Below are 16,351 nucleotides of genomic sequence, written 5' to 3' on the forward strand. Positions count from 1 at the left end.
CTGTGCTGAACACCCCCGGCTCCCTCAGCCTTTCTCCATAGCAGAGGCGCTGCAGCCTCTGAGCGAAGCACCCAGAGAAAAAGCTTTTCTCATTTGGGATTGCTGTAGGGCACACAAGAGGCAAACTCCCCATCTGAACGCACAGCCTTGGCTTTGCTGAACCTCCACCCCACAGCCCGTCCTTTGCACCCATCTGTCTGCCTCAGAGGGAAGGAAGTGGTGCGGGACCACATGGAAGGCCTTGCACAGCTCCAGGGAGACGACATCAGTTGCCCTCCCGTTGCCCATCACTGCCGTCACGGCATCCCAAAAAGCCACCAGATGGGTCAGGCACGATCTGCCCTGGGTGCTGCCGTGCTGGCTGGCCCGGATCACTTCTCCATCCCTCAGCTGCCTCAACATCTCCTCCAGGAAGATCTGCTCCATCACCCCAAATACACCCCAAAAACACGAGGTCTCCGTGACTTAAGCACCAGGCAGGTGTAGCGTGGAAACCTCTTACCCTGAACAGAAGCCAATGTAAGGACTGGGGACATTTTCCCCCTGTGTCCTGCACGGATCAAGCAAGCTCTCACACAGTTGGGAAATGATGTTGTTATTTATTGATGGAATAGAAGACTGGAATTGAAATGTGGACAGCCACAGTGGATGGCAGCAGCGGCTGTCCAGGTATGGGACGTGGTGCCCGGCCCCAGGGAGACTGCTACCATCCCCTGTAGGACGGGGGTGGTGGTGGTGGCGGTGCCCGGCGGGGCTGGGGCTTATTCCTGGTGTACATGGCCGGGCTGGGGGGCCGCGGGGGCCGCGCCGGGGGCAGCCGAGTCGGGGCACGCTTGGGCCTGGGGGGCCGTGATGGGCTGGAGCTCCGCAGCACCCGGGCAGGACGTCCTGGCACCCGTGGAGCCCGCTGGTGCCGAGACCGTCTGTGCTCATGTGCTGATTGTCCACCGGCAGCAAACCGGGCCTTGGCAGATTCCATGAGGCGCCTGCAGAGACAGGAACTGCTGAGGGCCCGGGGAGCAACCCGCTCTCCTTCCTCCCGGCACCGCACAGAGCAGCGCGGGAATAAAGAGCTGGGATGGGGATGGGGGAGCAACTCACTGTTGTTTCTTCCGCCGCCGCCGGATGCAAATGCAGCAGACAATTATCAGGAGCAGAATGGGAACAAACACACCAATAGCACCTTTCAAGCAGAACATGGGGACGTCCTTAATGTAGATGCCCTTGGTGGCTTCTTCACCTCCTGCACCTGAAGGAACAATTGTGGTCACTGCTGCGCCTCGTGCCTACCTGGCGATCTCACCAGAGCTCTGACATTGCCATGAAATGCTCCAGGAGGCCACAGACACAAAACACAACAACAGAACCTCCAAGCCTCAGCCACAGAGCTCTGGGCAGGCCTCTACCTGCAGCGCCAGCTGCTGGCACGTCCTCTGTGCCTTCACGGGAGATGGGCAGTGTGTGGCTGCTGCCCTCCTGAAGCACGGCCTCGTCCACAGGCTCTCCATCGATCTCTAGAGAAAGAAGGCAGCAAAGTGGGAGGACTGTAAATGTCTGCTCATATCTTTGTAGAACGCCAGATTCCCGAGTCTCCCCGTGAGCAGACAGAAATGTACCCACCAGGCACTTCCTTCTCCCCCGTCATTGCCTTCAGGACATGAGCAAACCGCGGCGAATATCTTCCTCGTCCCGGTTTCCCTCTCTGTCTCGCAGGACCTGAACAGAACGGAGCAGGACACATTTCAGAGAAACCCACTGCTGAGCTGAGCGCTCTGTTGGTGCAGTCCATCCGGGCAGAGTACCCACCCCTGGGAGGCCAGCGGGGCTCCTGCGCGGGAGGCAGCTGCGCGTTTGGCACGGCCCTCTCTGGAGGCAGTTCTGCAACAAGGAACCACGAGAGCTTTCCGTCATACACCACAATCTGTGTCACTGCGTGACGGCACAGCTGAGGAGCAGGTGGTACCCGGGGATGGTGCAGGGACAGGGCACGCGCGTGCAGCTCTGTGCTCCCGCTCCTGCAGGCCTGGCTGACATTAGGGCTGCGAGCTGGCAGCTCGCAAAGCAAGTAAAAAGCCGTCACATACCCATGCCATCTGCTAGAGCTTCCGACCCTGGAGCCGGCTGGGATTCTGCACCCCATTCACTTCCACTCACATCTGTAAACAAACAGCACAGAGCAGCTTGTGTCACACACGTCCACATCCCCATCTCCAGATGGGAACAACGGCGGATTGCTCCACAGCACCCCTCTCTCCCTTCCACGCGGCAGCATCTCAACCTGAGCTGCTGGGTGCCTGCAGTGGCACCGTGCTGATACACAGCAATCCATGTGTGGAACTGTCTGGAGACGGGGAGGGGAAGAGAATGGGAAGGGGAGCCTCCAAGGCTCTGTTCTGGCAGTGATTTACCTCCAGGTTCCACCTCAGGAACAAAAGCCGAGTCCGACCAGGCAACCGCATGAAAAGAATCGGCGTAGTCATCTAGAATCACCAAGAGATGAGAGAAGTTTCCATTAAACGTGTGCAACACCACCACAGTCCGCATGGAGCAACATGTGGCCACTCAGCCTTTCTTAGTGCAGATCTCTGATGGGCACAAAGGAAGGTGAAACCACAGCACGGGAGGAAAATGTGCCTGGCTCTTCCCTTGGGCTGGGGGCCGAGGGGGACCCTGTGTTGGGAACTGGGTGCTGGCTGCCTTCCCCTGCCCAGCACGTCCCCCATGCAAGGACAGCCCCAGGGCAGCCTGCCGTCTGGCCATGGGGACGCAGCCTGACTTCTTGCCCCCCGTGCCGCTCACTTTTGCTCACCCACCTGCTCCTGGTGCTTGCCACGGAGCAGCACTGACCATACAGCAACTTGCAGCCATCAGGAGGAGGAGTATGAGACGGGCAGAGGCCATAGCTCCCCACACTCGTCCCATGCTGTCACCACCACGACTGTAGCCACAGCAAGTGCTGGCGATGGGGCAGGCACAGAGCAATGCCTGTGCCCCACGGGACCATGTCACAGAGGAGCATTGTGACCTCAGGGCACGGAACCCCCCGCTGCCACTCTTGAGCTCCCTTGGCAGGTAAGGCAGCAGGCTGCTCTTCTCCTGGCACTGCGGCCCTCCAGGGGATCCCAGTGCCCCACATCTCACCCAGCGCCCATTTGGGCATTTCCCCACAGAGAGATTTCCTTCACGGACGCTGACGGTGCTTCCGACACCCGACGCCTCGTTATTTGGATCCCTTGTGCCTCCACCGGCCACCGTTGCAATGCAGCCCACCTTCCGCAAGGCAGCAGTGCCGGTGTCCTTCCAACCCCTCGCTGTCCCTAATGTCACCTACATGGTGCCTCAGGCCTCCGTCTGGCCTGGGATACCAGGCGTCCAGGGACAGGGAGTGCAGCTCCCACCTGGGGGGCTGCCTCTAATGGTGGGTCAGCTCCCAGCTGCGGGGATGCCCCAAGTTGTGGTTCAGCTGCCACCTGGGGGGCTGCCCTCAAATGTGGTTCAGCTGCCACCTGGGGGGCTGCCCACAGTTGTGGGTCAGCTGCCACCTCTGGGTATGCCCTCAAATGTGGTTCAGCTGCCACCTGGGGGGCTGCCCACAGTTGTAGGTCAGCTGCCACCTCTGGGTATGCCCTCAAATGTGGTTCAGCTGCCACCTGGGGGGATCCCCTCTGTTGTGGGTCAGCTGCCACCTGGGGGGATGCCCCGAAACGTTGGTCATCTGGCACCCGTGGGGCAGCAGTTACCCCTGGTCATGCGCCTACCTGCAAAGACGCAGCCAGGTATGCCTGCCCCCAGTGCCCCTGCCCACTGCTCCAAACATCCCCTGGTGGCAGGGACGCAGCAGCCCCAGCAGCCGACGGGGCAGCAGCCTGGGGCTGCATTCCATGGGGAGCCCCCGCAGCCCACAGGCAGCTGCCCGCTGCAGGGCCCCCACCGCCCCGGCTCCTCAACTGTCCTCCGAGGACCTCCGGTGTGCCCAAGTCCCACCGCGGCTCCGCTCAGCTGCAGCAGCGCAGCGCTGGAATCAGGTGGTGAGTTTGGGGCTGCAGAGCGGGCGGCAGGCTGTCCGCACCAGGTGGCGGTGGGAAAGATGGCGCTGCCTCACTGGGGGTGTTCTTGCTTTTCCAGCAGCGACGACGAGCTCAGACATCCAGGAGGACATCACTGCCGTCAATGACCTCCTAACCTGGATGAACAACGGTGAGTCTGGGGGCAGCAGAGCTGGTGGGGGGGCGTTTGCACCGAGCGGGTGTGGGAAAGCTGGCGTTACCCCCGTGGCGGTTTTCTTCCTCTTCCAGAAATGGCACCCAAAACAGAGGTCCCGGATGACGTCCCGGATGACATGCCGGACATGGATGAGCTCCTGACTTGGATGAACAATGGTGAGTTTGGGGGCTGCAGAGCTGGCGGGGGTTGTCTGCACTCAGTGGGTGTGGGAAAGCTGGCGTTACCCCTGTGGGGATTTTCTTCCCTTTCCAGAAGCGGCATCCAACACAGAGATCCCGGACAACATCCCGGACATGGATGACCTGCTCACGTGGCTAAACCCCGGTGAGTGTGGGGGCTGCAGAACTGGCGGGGAGGTGTCTGCACTGAGTGCCTGTGGGAAGGCTGTCCTCATCCTTCTGGGGATGTTCTTGCTTTTTCAGAAGTGGCGAGTCCTCAGGAGGTCCCCCAGCAGAACCAGGACCCTGCTGATACCCAAACAAGGGGGACCGAAGGAACTGACACTGCAGCAGAGGAAGGAGGTCACGATGAGCTGCTGCCTGAACTGGACAGCCAGGAAAGGGAAGAGCTGCTGCAGTGGATTGATGCCACACAGCCACCGAGCCCAGACATCCCGAGCAGCAGAAAAACACCACCGTTCATCACAGCGCTCCCTGACTTTCCCTGGGCCAGCAGCAGGGAGCGAAATGGAGAGGCAGAGGCAGAGGCCTGGATCAGCAGCGACCTGTTGTGCACACATCCATCGTGCTGCAGGCAGTCCCCTGGGCCGCTGCTCTGTGTGCCTTTCCTACCGCCCTGCAGCACATCACCAGAGCTGCCCGTGCCGACCCCCCTGGATGTCCCAGCACCTCCTTCACCCAGCACAGCACATCTGATGGAGGAGGCGCAGCAGAAACAGCCCCCAGTGGTTCTCCGCCTGGCACTGCCACCCGGCAACCACCACCAGGGTGGCACAGAGCCGGCTGAGAGCCCGGCGCCCGCCTGCACCACCAGCGGGCACCAGCGGCGCACTGGCAGCAGCCCAGCCAAGAAGAGGAAGCTGCCGCACGGCCAGGACGCTCCAGGGCAGAAACGCCAGCGCTAGGCGAAGCTGGGTGGGCTCGGCACAAACGGGAGCGTCTGCGGAAACCGGCCCACGTGCTGCAGCAGGAGGCAACCGACGGCCAACAGTTCAGGCTACCTGTAGCTCTGGGCTCCTCGCCAGCCCCGCTGCACACACAGCAGCAGCAGCAGTGCTCCAGGGGCACCAGCACCGGCCCCAGCCCTACCTCTCCAAACCTGGGCTGTCCACCAACACCACCCTGGGCTGGGACAACGTGGGACTCTATTAGATTTCATTCGTTATGATATGTTATGTTATTCCATCTTCAATTACATTAAATAACATCACATCACTCAATGTTTTGTATTCACTTTGCTACATCTCTGCCTGCAGTCGTTCATGCAGCCCCAAAGCCCCCAGCCACTCTTGGGCCTGGGCAGCAGTGATGTGCTGAGGCTCCGCAGCACCTGGCCCACATGGAGCCCACTGGTGCCGAGACCGTCCGTCCTCTCTTGCCTGTGTCTGGCTGTCTGTCTGTCCTCATGTGCTCAGCATTCGTGGACAGCACACAGGAACTGCTGAGGGCCCGGGGAGCCCCCCGCTCTCCTTCCTCCCAGCACCGCACAGAGCAGCGCGGGAATAAAGAGCTGGGATGGGGGAGCAACTCACTGTTGTTTCTTCCGCCGCCGCCGGATGCAAATGCAGCAGACAATTATCAGGAGCAGAATGGGAACAAACACACCAATAGCACCTTTCAAGCAGAACATGGGGACGTCCTTAATGTAGATGCCCTTGGTGGCTTCTTCACCTCCTGCAGCTGAAGGAACAATTGTGGTCACTGCTGCGCCTCGTGCCTACCTGGCGATCTCACCAGAGCTCTGACATTGCCATGAAATGCTCCAGGAGGCCACAGACACAAAACACAACAACAGAACCTCCAAGCCTCAGCCACAGAGCTCTGGGCAGGCCTCTACCTGCAGCGCCAGCTGCTGGCACGTCCTCTGTGCCTTCACGGGAGATGGGCAGTGTGTGGCTGCTGCCCTCCTGAAGCACGGCCTCGTCCACAGGCTCTCCATCGACCTCTTGAGAAAGAAGGCAGTAAAGTGGGAGGACTGTAAATGTCTGCTCTTGTCAGGATGACATCCTCAGCAGGCGTTACTTCTCCAAAGACAGCAACATTTTCTACATATCTTTGTAGAACGCCAGATTCCCGAGTCTCCTGGTGAGCAGACAGAAATGTACCCACCAGGCACTTCATTCTCCCCACAAAAAGTTCATCTCCTTCCTGTTTAGCATCTCCCTTGAAGCAGTGGGAGGCTGCAATGAGGTCTCCCCACATCCCTCTGCCGTCTGGGCTCAACAGATGAAAAAATGGAAGGAATCAAAGATCAAGAACCAAAAATCACCCGATGTGCTCTTTCCCTTTGGGTTCCTTGCCAGGGGATCGCCCTGAGCTTCACAGCACAGATCTGGCCGGGACCTGGTGAGCCCTCTGATCGTCTCTGTGGCCCTCCTCTGAAGCCTCTCTAACAGCTCCCTGTCTTCCTTGTGTTGTTGGCCCCACACCTGGGCACAGTCCTCCAGGTAGGGCCTCACCAGGGCAGAGTGACAATCTCCTCCCTGTCCCTGCTGGCCACCCCTTTACTCATGGAGCCCACCATACCCTTTGCTTTCCAGGCTGCAGGAGCACACTGCTGGCTCTGTGGGAATACAGGAGAAACTGCTCAGGGCTGCAGAATGCTCTGCTGCCATGTAAAGCTGGATGGGAAGGTTGTGGGGTCGGATGGGACAGCTAGAAAGAGAAAACTTGTGAAGGCACTTGTGTAAGTGATGTGAGAACTCGCCATAAACGATTTGGGTCGTTCACATCTGAGCCCGTGCACCAGGCGCTGCAAATGGCGCCCACCACGTGCAGCAAATGAAGCCGAGGCTGAGCGAGCCCGGCCCGCCAGCGCCGCCCACTGAACTGCGGAGAGATTGTTTGGCGCCCGCAGCGCTCTGCAGACAGAAGGCGAGCAGTCGGGAACTGCGGGCAGTTCGCTCACGGACGAGCAGCAAGGAAATCTGGCAGCGTTACGGTTACTTTTAACGTTTCGGAACCAGCCTGTATCTACCTCAGCGTTAGTTCCTTTTCTCGAAGGGATCAGCAACAATGTGCCCGAGTCCTCCGAAAATCCTCCGAGGTTCTCTCTCGATGGAGAGCTTTGGCACAAAACTGGCGCGAAACTCCGGGAGGCTGCTATTATTGAGACAGAACGGCTGCTCAACTTTTACCTGGTCGGCACCAAGTCGCGGAAGGGCTTAAACGCATTCGACAAGGAACAATTCCTTACAACTATTCCCCGTCGCCCCTCCTCCGACCCCCTTCGGTGCAGAAAGCAGCCCAGCTCCGCATTCGACCCGCGGCTCCGACCGCACCGCCGCCCGCGGGCAGGAGAAATCGCAGCCCCCATTCCTCCGCGCTGCTGCCCTCGGCTCCGCCCCCGGCGCTCGTCCCGCTCCCGCCGCGCCGCTCTCTGAGAGAACTGCTTCTTCCTTATGTCCAACCTAAACCTGCTCTGCTACAACTTGCGGCCATTTCCCCGTGTCCTGCTCGTTGCCTGGGAGAAGAGGCCAAAGCCCTCCTCATCACAGCCTCCCTTCAGGAAGCTGTGGAGTGCAGTGAGGTCTCCCCTGAGCTCCTCTTCTCCACACTGAACAACCCCAGCTCCCTCAGCCGCTCCTCATAAGACCTGTGCTCCAGACCCCTCACCATTTTGTTGCCCTTCTCTGGACACGCTCCAGGACCTCAACATCTTTCCTGTGGTGAGCGGCCCAAAACTGAACACAGCACTCAACTTGCGGCCTCACCAGTGCTGAGTACAGGGGGATGATCACCCCCCCGTTCCTGCTGGCCACACTGTTGCTAATGCAGGCCAGGGAATATTGGCATGGAGGAACTCATGGGGAGGGGGTCCAGGCAACACCTCAGTCCCAGGCACAGATGGATAGGCAACAGCCCAACCAGAGTGCCCGAATTTTATGTTTTGAAGGGCCTGATGGTCGCATTGCTCACGCTGCTCCTCACATCTTGCCAGTTCCCTGGACTTTGTGGGGTCGTGATCATTTAAGTCAATGGGGCATGATTTGGCAGACACATTTTCAGGAAGGGCCGTTGATCGGCAGCAGCCTATAGCCCTAGCTTGGAAAACAGAACAACCTGTTAGGGTAGATCAGTGGCCCTTACCACAGGACCAGTTGCTGCATTACATGAGCTGGTTCAAGAACAGCGAGCTGCAGGTCACACAGTGCCCAGTACCAGCCGCTGCAATACTGCAGTCCTTGCTGTCCTGCAGAAGAGTGGGAAATGGAGGCTTTCACAGGACCTGCGCGCTGTCAATGCAGCCTGGTCTTCCTTCCCCTTCAGTGTTACCTTCAAATTGGCCTATAGCAGTTATTCATCTAAAAGACTGCTTTTTACCATTCCACTTCACCCAAAAGACGCACAATTCCCTTTCTCAGGGCCCTCTGTCAACCAACAAAGCCCTGCTCAGCGGTATCACTGGACTGTGTGACCACAAGGAATGCTTAATAGTCCAGTTAGAGATGAACACAGGACGGGACCTTCAGGGAGTTATTTCCAGGTTGCAGAAACTTGAGTTGCAGGCCAAACACGTTTTTGTGCTTTTTAGTAGGCTAACAGGATTTCTTGTCATTAGGCTATGTTTGCCTTGTCTCCTTTCTCACATTTAGAGTATGGTCAATCGAGGCCTCGATTGAGTTATAATGATTATGTTACTAATCTAATTAGTGTTATTATTTTATAGTACTGTAGTAGTTTGCAAAGAAATAAGAAAGGGGAATTGTGGGAATACAAGACAAACTGTTCAGAACAGAAGCTGTCGTCTCCAGCCCCAGGGAGACTGTGACCCTCCCCTGTAGGATGGGGGTGATGGCGGTGCTGGGGGCTTCGGGGCTTATTCCTGGTGTACATGGATGGGCTGGGGGGCTGGCGGGCCGCGCCGGGGGCAGCCGAGTCGGGGCAAACGTGGAGCCCTCTGGAGCCGAAACCGGCTGTGCTCATGTGCTGATTGTCCATGGGCAGCAGACCGGGCCTTGGCAGATTCCATGAGGTGCCAGCAGAGACACGAACTGCTGTCATCAGCCACATCCCTCCCTTTGTCTCCACTCACTGCAATGGCAGCTGAGTTGGCTGAACCCGCAACTTCCCTGACATCTGAACCAAATCTCCCCTCCTTTTTGTCCAAACCATTCCTCTTTGTCCCTGTCACCATCTCCCTTGTGGAGCGGGGGCTCCCTGCAGCCTTCTCTACTCCGCGCTGAACACCCCTGCCTCCCTCAGCCTTCCTCCATTGCAGAGGCGCTGCAGCCTCTGAGTGAAGCACCCAGAGAAAAAGCTTTTCTTTTCTCATTTGGGATCGCTGTAGGGCACACAAGAGGCAAATTCCACATCTGAACGCACAGCCTTGGCTTTGCAGAACCTCCACCCCACAGCCCGTCCTTTGCACCCATCTCTGTCTGGCTCAGAGGGAAGGAAGCGGTGCGGGACCACATGGAAGGCCTTGCACAAGTCCAGGGAGATGACATCAGTTGCCCTCCCGTTGCCCATCACTGCCATCACAGCATCAAAAAAGCCACCAGATGGGTCAGGCACGATCTGCCCTGGGTGCTGCCTTGCTGGCTGGCACAGATCACTTCTCCATCCCTCAGCTGCCTCAACAACTCCTCCAGGAAGACCTGCTCCATCACCCCAAATACACCCCAAAAACATGAGGTCTCCATGACTTAAGCACTACACAGGTGTTGCGTGGAAAACTCTTACCCTGAATCGAAGCCAATGTAAGGACTGGGGGGATTTTCCACCCTGTGTCCTGCACGGATCAAGCAAGCTCTCACACAGTTAGGAAATAATGTTATTTATTGATGTTCTGCTGTAACAGAAAACCACTGTTGATAGAAGCAGACATGGGATGTGGTGCCAGGCCCCAAGGAGACTGCTACCATCCCCTGTAGGATGGGGGTGGTGGCAGTCCCCAGCGGGGCTGGGGGCTTCTGGGCTTATTCCCTGTGTAGATGGCCAGGCTGGAATGCTGCATCGGGGGCAGCTGAGCCACAGCACAGCAACGTGCTGGGGCTCCACAGCACCTGGACAGGACGTCCAGGCACACGTGGAGCCCACTGGCACAGAGACCACAGAGACCACCTGGGTGGTGATGTGCTGTGGCTCAGCGGCACCCTGGCAGGCTGGATTGACACATGGGGAGGTGGCGGTGGCGGTGCACAGCAGGGCTGCGGGCTTCTGGACTTATTCTTGGATGCAAATGCATCAATTATTAGCAGCAGAAATGCAAAAACCACAGCAACAGCACCTTTCAAGCAGAACATGGGGACGTCCTTAATGTAGATGCCCTTGGTGGCTTCTTCACCTCCTGCACCTGAAGAACAATTGTGGTCACTGCTGCGCCTCGTGCCTACCTGGCGATCTCACCAGAGCTCTGACATTGCCATGAAATGCTCCAGGAGGCCACAGACACAAAACACAACAACACAACCTCCAAGCCTCAGCCACAGAGCTCTGGGCAGGCCTCTACCTGCAGCGCCAGCTGCTGGCACGTCCTCTGTGCCTTCACGGGAGATGGGCAGTGTGTGGCTGCTGCCCTCCTGAAGCACGGCCTCGTCCACAGGCTCTCCATCGATCTCTAGAGAAAGAAGGCAGCAAAGTGGGAGGACTGTAAATGTCTGCTCATATCTTTGTAGAACGCCAGATTCCCGAGTCTCCCGGTGAGCAGACAGAAATGTACCCACCAGGCACTTCCTTCTCCCCCGTCATTGCCTTCAGGACATGAGCAAACCGCGGCGAATATCTTCCTCGTCCCGGTTTCTCTGTCTGTCTCACAGGACCTGAACAGAACGGAGCAGGACACATTTCAGAGAAACCCACTGCTGAGCTGAGTGCTCTGTTGGTGCAGTCCATCCGGGCAGAGTACCCACCCCTGGGAGGCCAGCGGGGCTCCTGCGCGGGAGGCAGCTGCGCGTTTGGCACGGCCCTCTCTGGAGGCAGTTCTGCAACAAGGAACCACGAGAGCTTTCCGTCATACACCACAATCTGTGTCACTGCGTGACGGCACAGCTGAGGAGCAGGTGGTACCCGGGGATGGTGCAGGGACAGGGCACGCGCGTGCAGCTCTGTGCTCCCGCTCCTGCAGGCCTGGCTGACATTAGGGCTGCGAGCTGGCAGCTCGCAAAGCAAGTAAAAAGCCATTACATACCCATGCCATCTGCTAGAGCTTCCGACCCCAGAGCCGGCTGGGATTCTGCACCCCATTCACTTCCACTCACATCACTCTCAATACAAAGAAAATGAAAACGGAAAACTTACCTCCATCATCTCTTTCAGCACCAGCAGCACTATTTTGCTAATGTGGTGACTGACTGTTACAGCGCACAGGCACGATGCGATCACACGTGGGTGAGGAGAAGCTTCACTGATTGTTGGGAAGTCCATGATCTGCAGTGACCCACAGGGGCGGATGCAGGAGCAAGGCTGAGGTCTGCACAGCCTGCATGGCATCCAGGCTTGAGGGGGCTGCACCCGTGGGGCTCCACAGCAGTGGGATACGCTTTCCAACAAGCCACATCCGCGGCCATTTCGTCCACCTGTCAGCTGTATCACACTGGGCACACAGGATAGCCAGCCGTGAAGGGATGCAGGTTTCGGGCCGGGCTGTAGCTGCTGCAGACAGAAGAAATACTGAGAGCACAGCACAGCCACCTGCTCTCCTCCCTACCCAGCACCTGGCACAAGTCAACCTCAGCCCGGCGCTGAATCGCAGCTTCCCCGCCTCCCCACCCTCGCAGCCCTTTTGGTTCCCCGCCCCCAAACGTCTCCCCTCCCTCGCCGCCATTTTGGATCCCCGCCTCCCAACGTCTCCTCTCCCTCGCCGCCATTTTGGATCCCCGCCTCCCAACGTCTCCCCTCCCTCGACGCCATTTTGGATCCCCGCCTCCCATCCTCCAGCGCCATGTTTCTCCTCCTCTCCCCCAAGATTCCTTCCCCGGCGCTGTTTCGCCACTCGCACCGCGTTCCCTTTGCCATTTTCCCCCTCGAACGCAGCTTTCGCACCTCCCACCTTCCCGCCTTATCTCCCCGGCGCCGTTTCTGTCAGCTCCCGCCTCACACTTCCTCCCCGGCTCCACAACGTCTCCCCGCCCTCCCACACCCGAACCACGTACCCGCAGCACTGTCGGCGCCGGACGGGCCGGGGGGCTCCTCACGGGTCGCGGCGGGGCCGAGCGGCGACGCCGTGACGAACGGACCGGCGATGAAGCCGATCCCCACGCTCGCTCCCCACGGGCCACTCCGCCCCGCCCCACAGCGCAGAACGAGCGCGGGAACAGCGGTAGCTCCGCCCCCGTGCGCCGCGGGGCTCTGAGGCGGTGCCGCTGCGACTCGCAGCCACCTCCGTAGGCGGCGTCAGCGCGGCAGAGGCGGGTCGGCGCCAAGCGTCCCCGAACGCTCCGTGAGCCGGGTGCGCTTCGCCGCCGCCCCGGAGCGCGCGCCGCTCCTCTCGCGTTTCCCGACCGTTCGTCGGTCGAGCAGAAAACTCCCTCGGAGCCAGCCGTTACGAAGCACGTTACAAAGCAGCATCCTTTCTATTCGGCTCCGCCTGCGGCGTACAGCCGGTACGAAGGAGCTTCGGCTCGCAGCCCGTCCTCGCGTGACACAGGCAGAGATTTCCCAGTCGGAGCGCGCACTGAGCCGCCTGGGAGACGACATCGCACCTCCGCAGTTCCGGACGCGCTGCTCTGCATCACGGCCTCACAGCAGGGCGAGAACGGAGCCCGAGCTCGTGCTGCCTCGCAGCCGGGGAGGAACTGGGATTGGCAGAGGGAGACGTCGCGTCCTCTCCTCGTCACTGACGCGGGTCACGGAGGCTTGTCTGCAGTGCCGCAAGCCGTGGCTTTAGGTGAAAAGCGAGGCTGATAATGCAGCGAGGTTGCAGTCCGGGGACTCACAGAGGTTGGGATGGAAGGCTCCTCGGTCAGGCTGCCCAGAGCCCCTCCAGCCCGGCTGGGCACCCGCAGGGTTGGGGCACCCACGGCCGCTCCAGGCAGCAGTGCCAGGGCCTCAACTACCCCTCTGAACAACGTCTAAACCAAGTCTCCCCTCCTTTACATCAGAACCGTTCCTCTTTGTCCTATCCCCAGCTCCCTGCATGGAAACTTCGTTTCCCTCCTGTTAATCCTTGAAATAACGGAACATCTGCTCCATCACCGCAAATTCACACGAGGTCTCCGTGACTTAAGCGCTACGCAGGTGTAGCGTGGAAACCTCTTACCCTGAACAGAAGCCAAAGTGGGGACTGGGGGCATTCTGCATCCTGTGTCCTGCACGGATCAAGCAAGCTCTCACACAGTTGGGAAATGATGTTGTTATTTATTGATGGAATAGAAGACTGGAATAGAAATGTGGACAGCCACAGTGGATGGCAGCAGCGGCTGTCCAGGTGTGGGACGTGGTGCCCGGCCCCAGGGAGACTGCTACCATCCCCTGTAGGACCGGGGTGGTGGCGGTGGCGGTGCCCGGCGGGGCTGGGGCTTATTCCTGGTGTACATGGCCGGGCTGGGGGGCCGCGGGGGCCGCGCCGGGGGCAGCCGAGTCGGGGCACGCTTGGGCCTGGGGGGCCGCGATGGGCTGGAGCTCCGCAGCACCCGGGCAGGACGTCCTGGCACCCGTGGAGCCCGCTGGTGCCGAGACCGTCTGTGCTCATGTGCTGATTGTCCACCGGCAGCAAACCGGGCCTTGGCAGATTCCATGAGGCGCCTGCAGAGACAGGAACTGCTGAGGGCCCGGGGAGCCCCCCGCTCTCCTTCCTCCCGGCACCGCACAGAGCAGCGCGGGAATAAAGAGCTGGGATGGGGATGGGGGAGCAACTCACTGTTGTTTCTTCCGCCGCCGCCGGATGCAAATGCAGCAGACAATTATCAGGAGCAGAATGGGAACAAACACACCAATAGCACCTTTCAAGCAGAACATGGGGGCGTCCTTAATGTAGATGCCCTTGGTGGCTTCTTCACCTCCTGCACCTGAAGAACAATTGTGGTCACTGCTGCGCCTCGTGCCTACCTGGCGATCTCACCAGAGCTCTGACATTGCCATGAAATGCTCCAGGAGGCCACAGACACAAAACACAACAACAGAACCTCCAAGCCTCAGCCACAGAGCTCTGGGCAGGCCTCTACCTGCAGCGCCAGCTGCTGGCACGTCCTCTGTGCCTTCACGGGAGATGGGCAGTGTGTGGCTGCTGCCCTCCTGAAGCACGGCCTCGTCCACAGGCTCTCCATCGATCTCTAGAGAAAGAAGGCAGTAAAGTGGGAGGACTGTAAATGTCTGCTCATATCTTTGTAGAACGCCAGATTCCCGAGTCTCCCGGTGAGCAGACAGAAATGTACCCACCAGGCACTTCCTTCTCCCCCGTCATTGCCTTCAGGACATGAGCAAACCGCGGCGAATATCTTCCTCGTCCCGGTTTCTCTGTCTGTCTCACAGGACCTGAACAGAACGGAGCAGGACACATTTCAGAGAAACCCACTGCTGAGCTGAGCACTCTGTTGGTGCAGTCCATCCGGGCAGAGTACCCACCCCTGGGAGGCCAGCGGGGCTCCTGCGCGGGAGGCAGCTGCGCGTTTGGCACGGCCCTCTCTGGAGGCAGTTCTGCAACAAGGAACCACGAGAGCTTTCCGTCATACACCACAATCTGTGTCACTGCGTGACGGCACAGCTGAGGAGCAGGTGGTACCCGGGGATGGTGCAGGGACAGGGCACGCGCGTGCAGCTCTGTGCTCCCGCTCCTGCAGGCCTGGCTGACATTAGGGCTGCGAGCTGGCAGCTCGCAAAGCAAGCAAAAAGTCGTCACATACCCATGCCATCTGCTAGAGCTTCCGACCCTGGAGCCAGCTGGGATTCTGCACCCCATTCACTTCCACTCACATCTGTAAACAAACAGCACAGAGCAGCTTGTGTCACACACGTCCACATCCCCATCTCCAGATGGGAACAACGGCGGATTGCTCCACAGCACCCCTCTCTCCCTTCCACACGGCAGCATCTCAACCTGAGCTGCTGGGTGCCTGCAGTGGCACCGTGCTGATACACAGCAATCCATGTGTGGAACTGTCTGGAGATGGGGAGGGGAAGAGAATGGGAAGGGGAGCCTCCAAGGCTCTGCTCTGGCAGTGATTTACCTCCAGGTTTCACCTCAGGAACAAAAGCCGGGTTCAACCAGGCAGCGGCATGAAAAGAATCGGCGTAGTCATCTAGAATCACCAAGAGATGAGAGAAGTTTCCATTAAACGTGTGCAACACCACCATGGTCTGCATGGAGCAACGTGTGGCCACTCGGCCTTTCTTAGTGCAGATCTCTGATGGGCACAAAGGAAGGTGAAACCACAGCACGGGAGGAAAATGTGCCTGGCTCTTCCCTTGGGCGGGGGGCCCAGGGGGACCCTGTGTTGGGAACTGGGTGCTGGCTGCCTTCCCCTGCCCAGCACGTCCCCCATGCAAGGACAGCCCCAGGGCAGCCTGCCGTCTGGCCGTGGGGACGCAGCCTGACTTCTTGCCCCCCGTGCCGCTCACTTTTGCTCACCCACCTGCTCCTGGTGCTTGCCACGGAGCAGCACTGACAATACAGCAACTTGCAGCCATCAGGAGGAGGAGTATGAGACGGGCAGAGGCCATAGCTCCCCACACTCGTCCCATGCTGTCACCACCACGACTGTAGCCACAGCAAGTGCTGGCGATGGGGCGGGCACAGAGCAATGCCTGTGCCCCACGGGACCGTGTCACAGAGGAGCATTGTGACCTCAGGGCACGGAACCCCCCGCTGCCACTCTCGAGCTCCCTTGGCAGGTAAGGCAGCAGGCTGCTCTGCTCCTGGCACTGCGGCCCTCCAGGGGATCCCAGTGCCCCACATCTCACCCAGTGCCCATTTGGGCATTTCCCCACAGAGAGATTTCCTTCACGGACGCTGACAGTGCTTCCGACACCCGACGCCTCGTTATTTGGATCCCTTGTGCCTCCATCAG

The 16,351-nt window shown here is 59.3% G+C and overlaps 1 protein-coding gene across 7 annotated transcripts; it reads right to left on the reverse strand.

The window, feature by feature from the left end:
- Window positions 1–586: 586 nt before the first annotated feature.
- Window positions 587–16,351, reverse strand: LOC125685339 (serine/arginine repetitive matrix protein 1-like). Of its 7 annotated transcripts, none has more exons than XR_007373428.1 (9): window positions 15,188–15,560; window positions 14,910–14,981; window positions 14,724–14,819; window positions 14,510–14,617; window positions 14,206–14,353; window positions 12,500–14,090; window positions 11,646–11,999; window positions 11,258–11,329; window positions 1,679–1,716 (listed from the first exon to the last, which is right to left on the reverse strand). XR_007373428.1 is itself a non-coding variant. In XM_048928324.1 (8 exons), the coding sequence occupies exons 1-8, from the start codon at window positions 16,023–16,025 to the stop codon at window positions 704–706; spliced, it is 960 nt and encodes a 319-aa protein (XP_048784281.1). In that variant the 5' UTR covers window positions 16,026–16,347; the 3' UTR covers window positions 587–703. The 7 variants fall into 7 exon arrangements, 5 of the variants coding, with proteins under 5 accessions (XP_048784281.1, XP_048784280.1, XP_048784277.1 ...); XR_007373429.1 differs by lacking the exon at window positions 1,679–1,716 and adding an exon at window positions 11,129–11,167 and having other exon boundaries at window positions 15,188–16,351; XM_048928324.1 differs by lacking the exons at window positions 11,258–11,329; window positions 11,646–11,999; window positions 12,500–14,090; ... (3 more) ...; window positions 14,910–14,981; window positions 15,188–15,560 and adding exons at window positions 587–986; window positions 1,102–1,249; window positions 1,407–1,514; ... (2 more) ...; window positions 2,409–2,480; window positions 15,917–16,347 and having other exon boundaries at window positions 1,621–1,716.

The sequence above is a fragment of the Lagopus muta genome, chromosome 27, assembly GCF_023343835.1.
Source record: "Lagopus muta isolate bLagMut1 chromosome 27, bLagMut1 primary, whole genome shotgun sequence".
NCBI classification, from domain to species: domain Eukaryota; kingdom Metazoa; phylum Chordata; class Aves; order Galliformes; family Phasianidae; genus Lagopus; species Lagopus muta.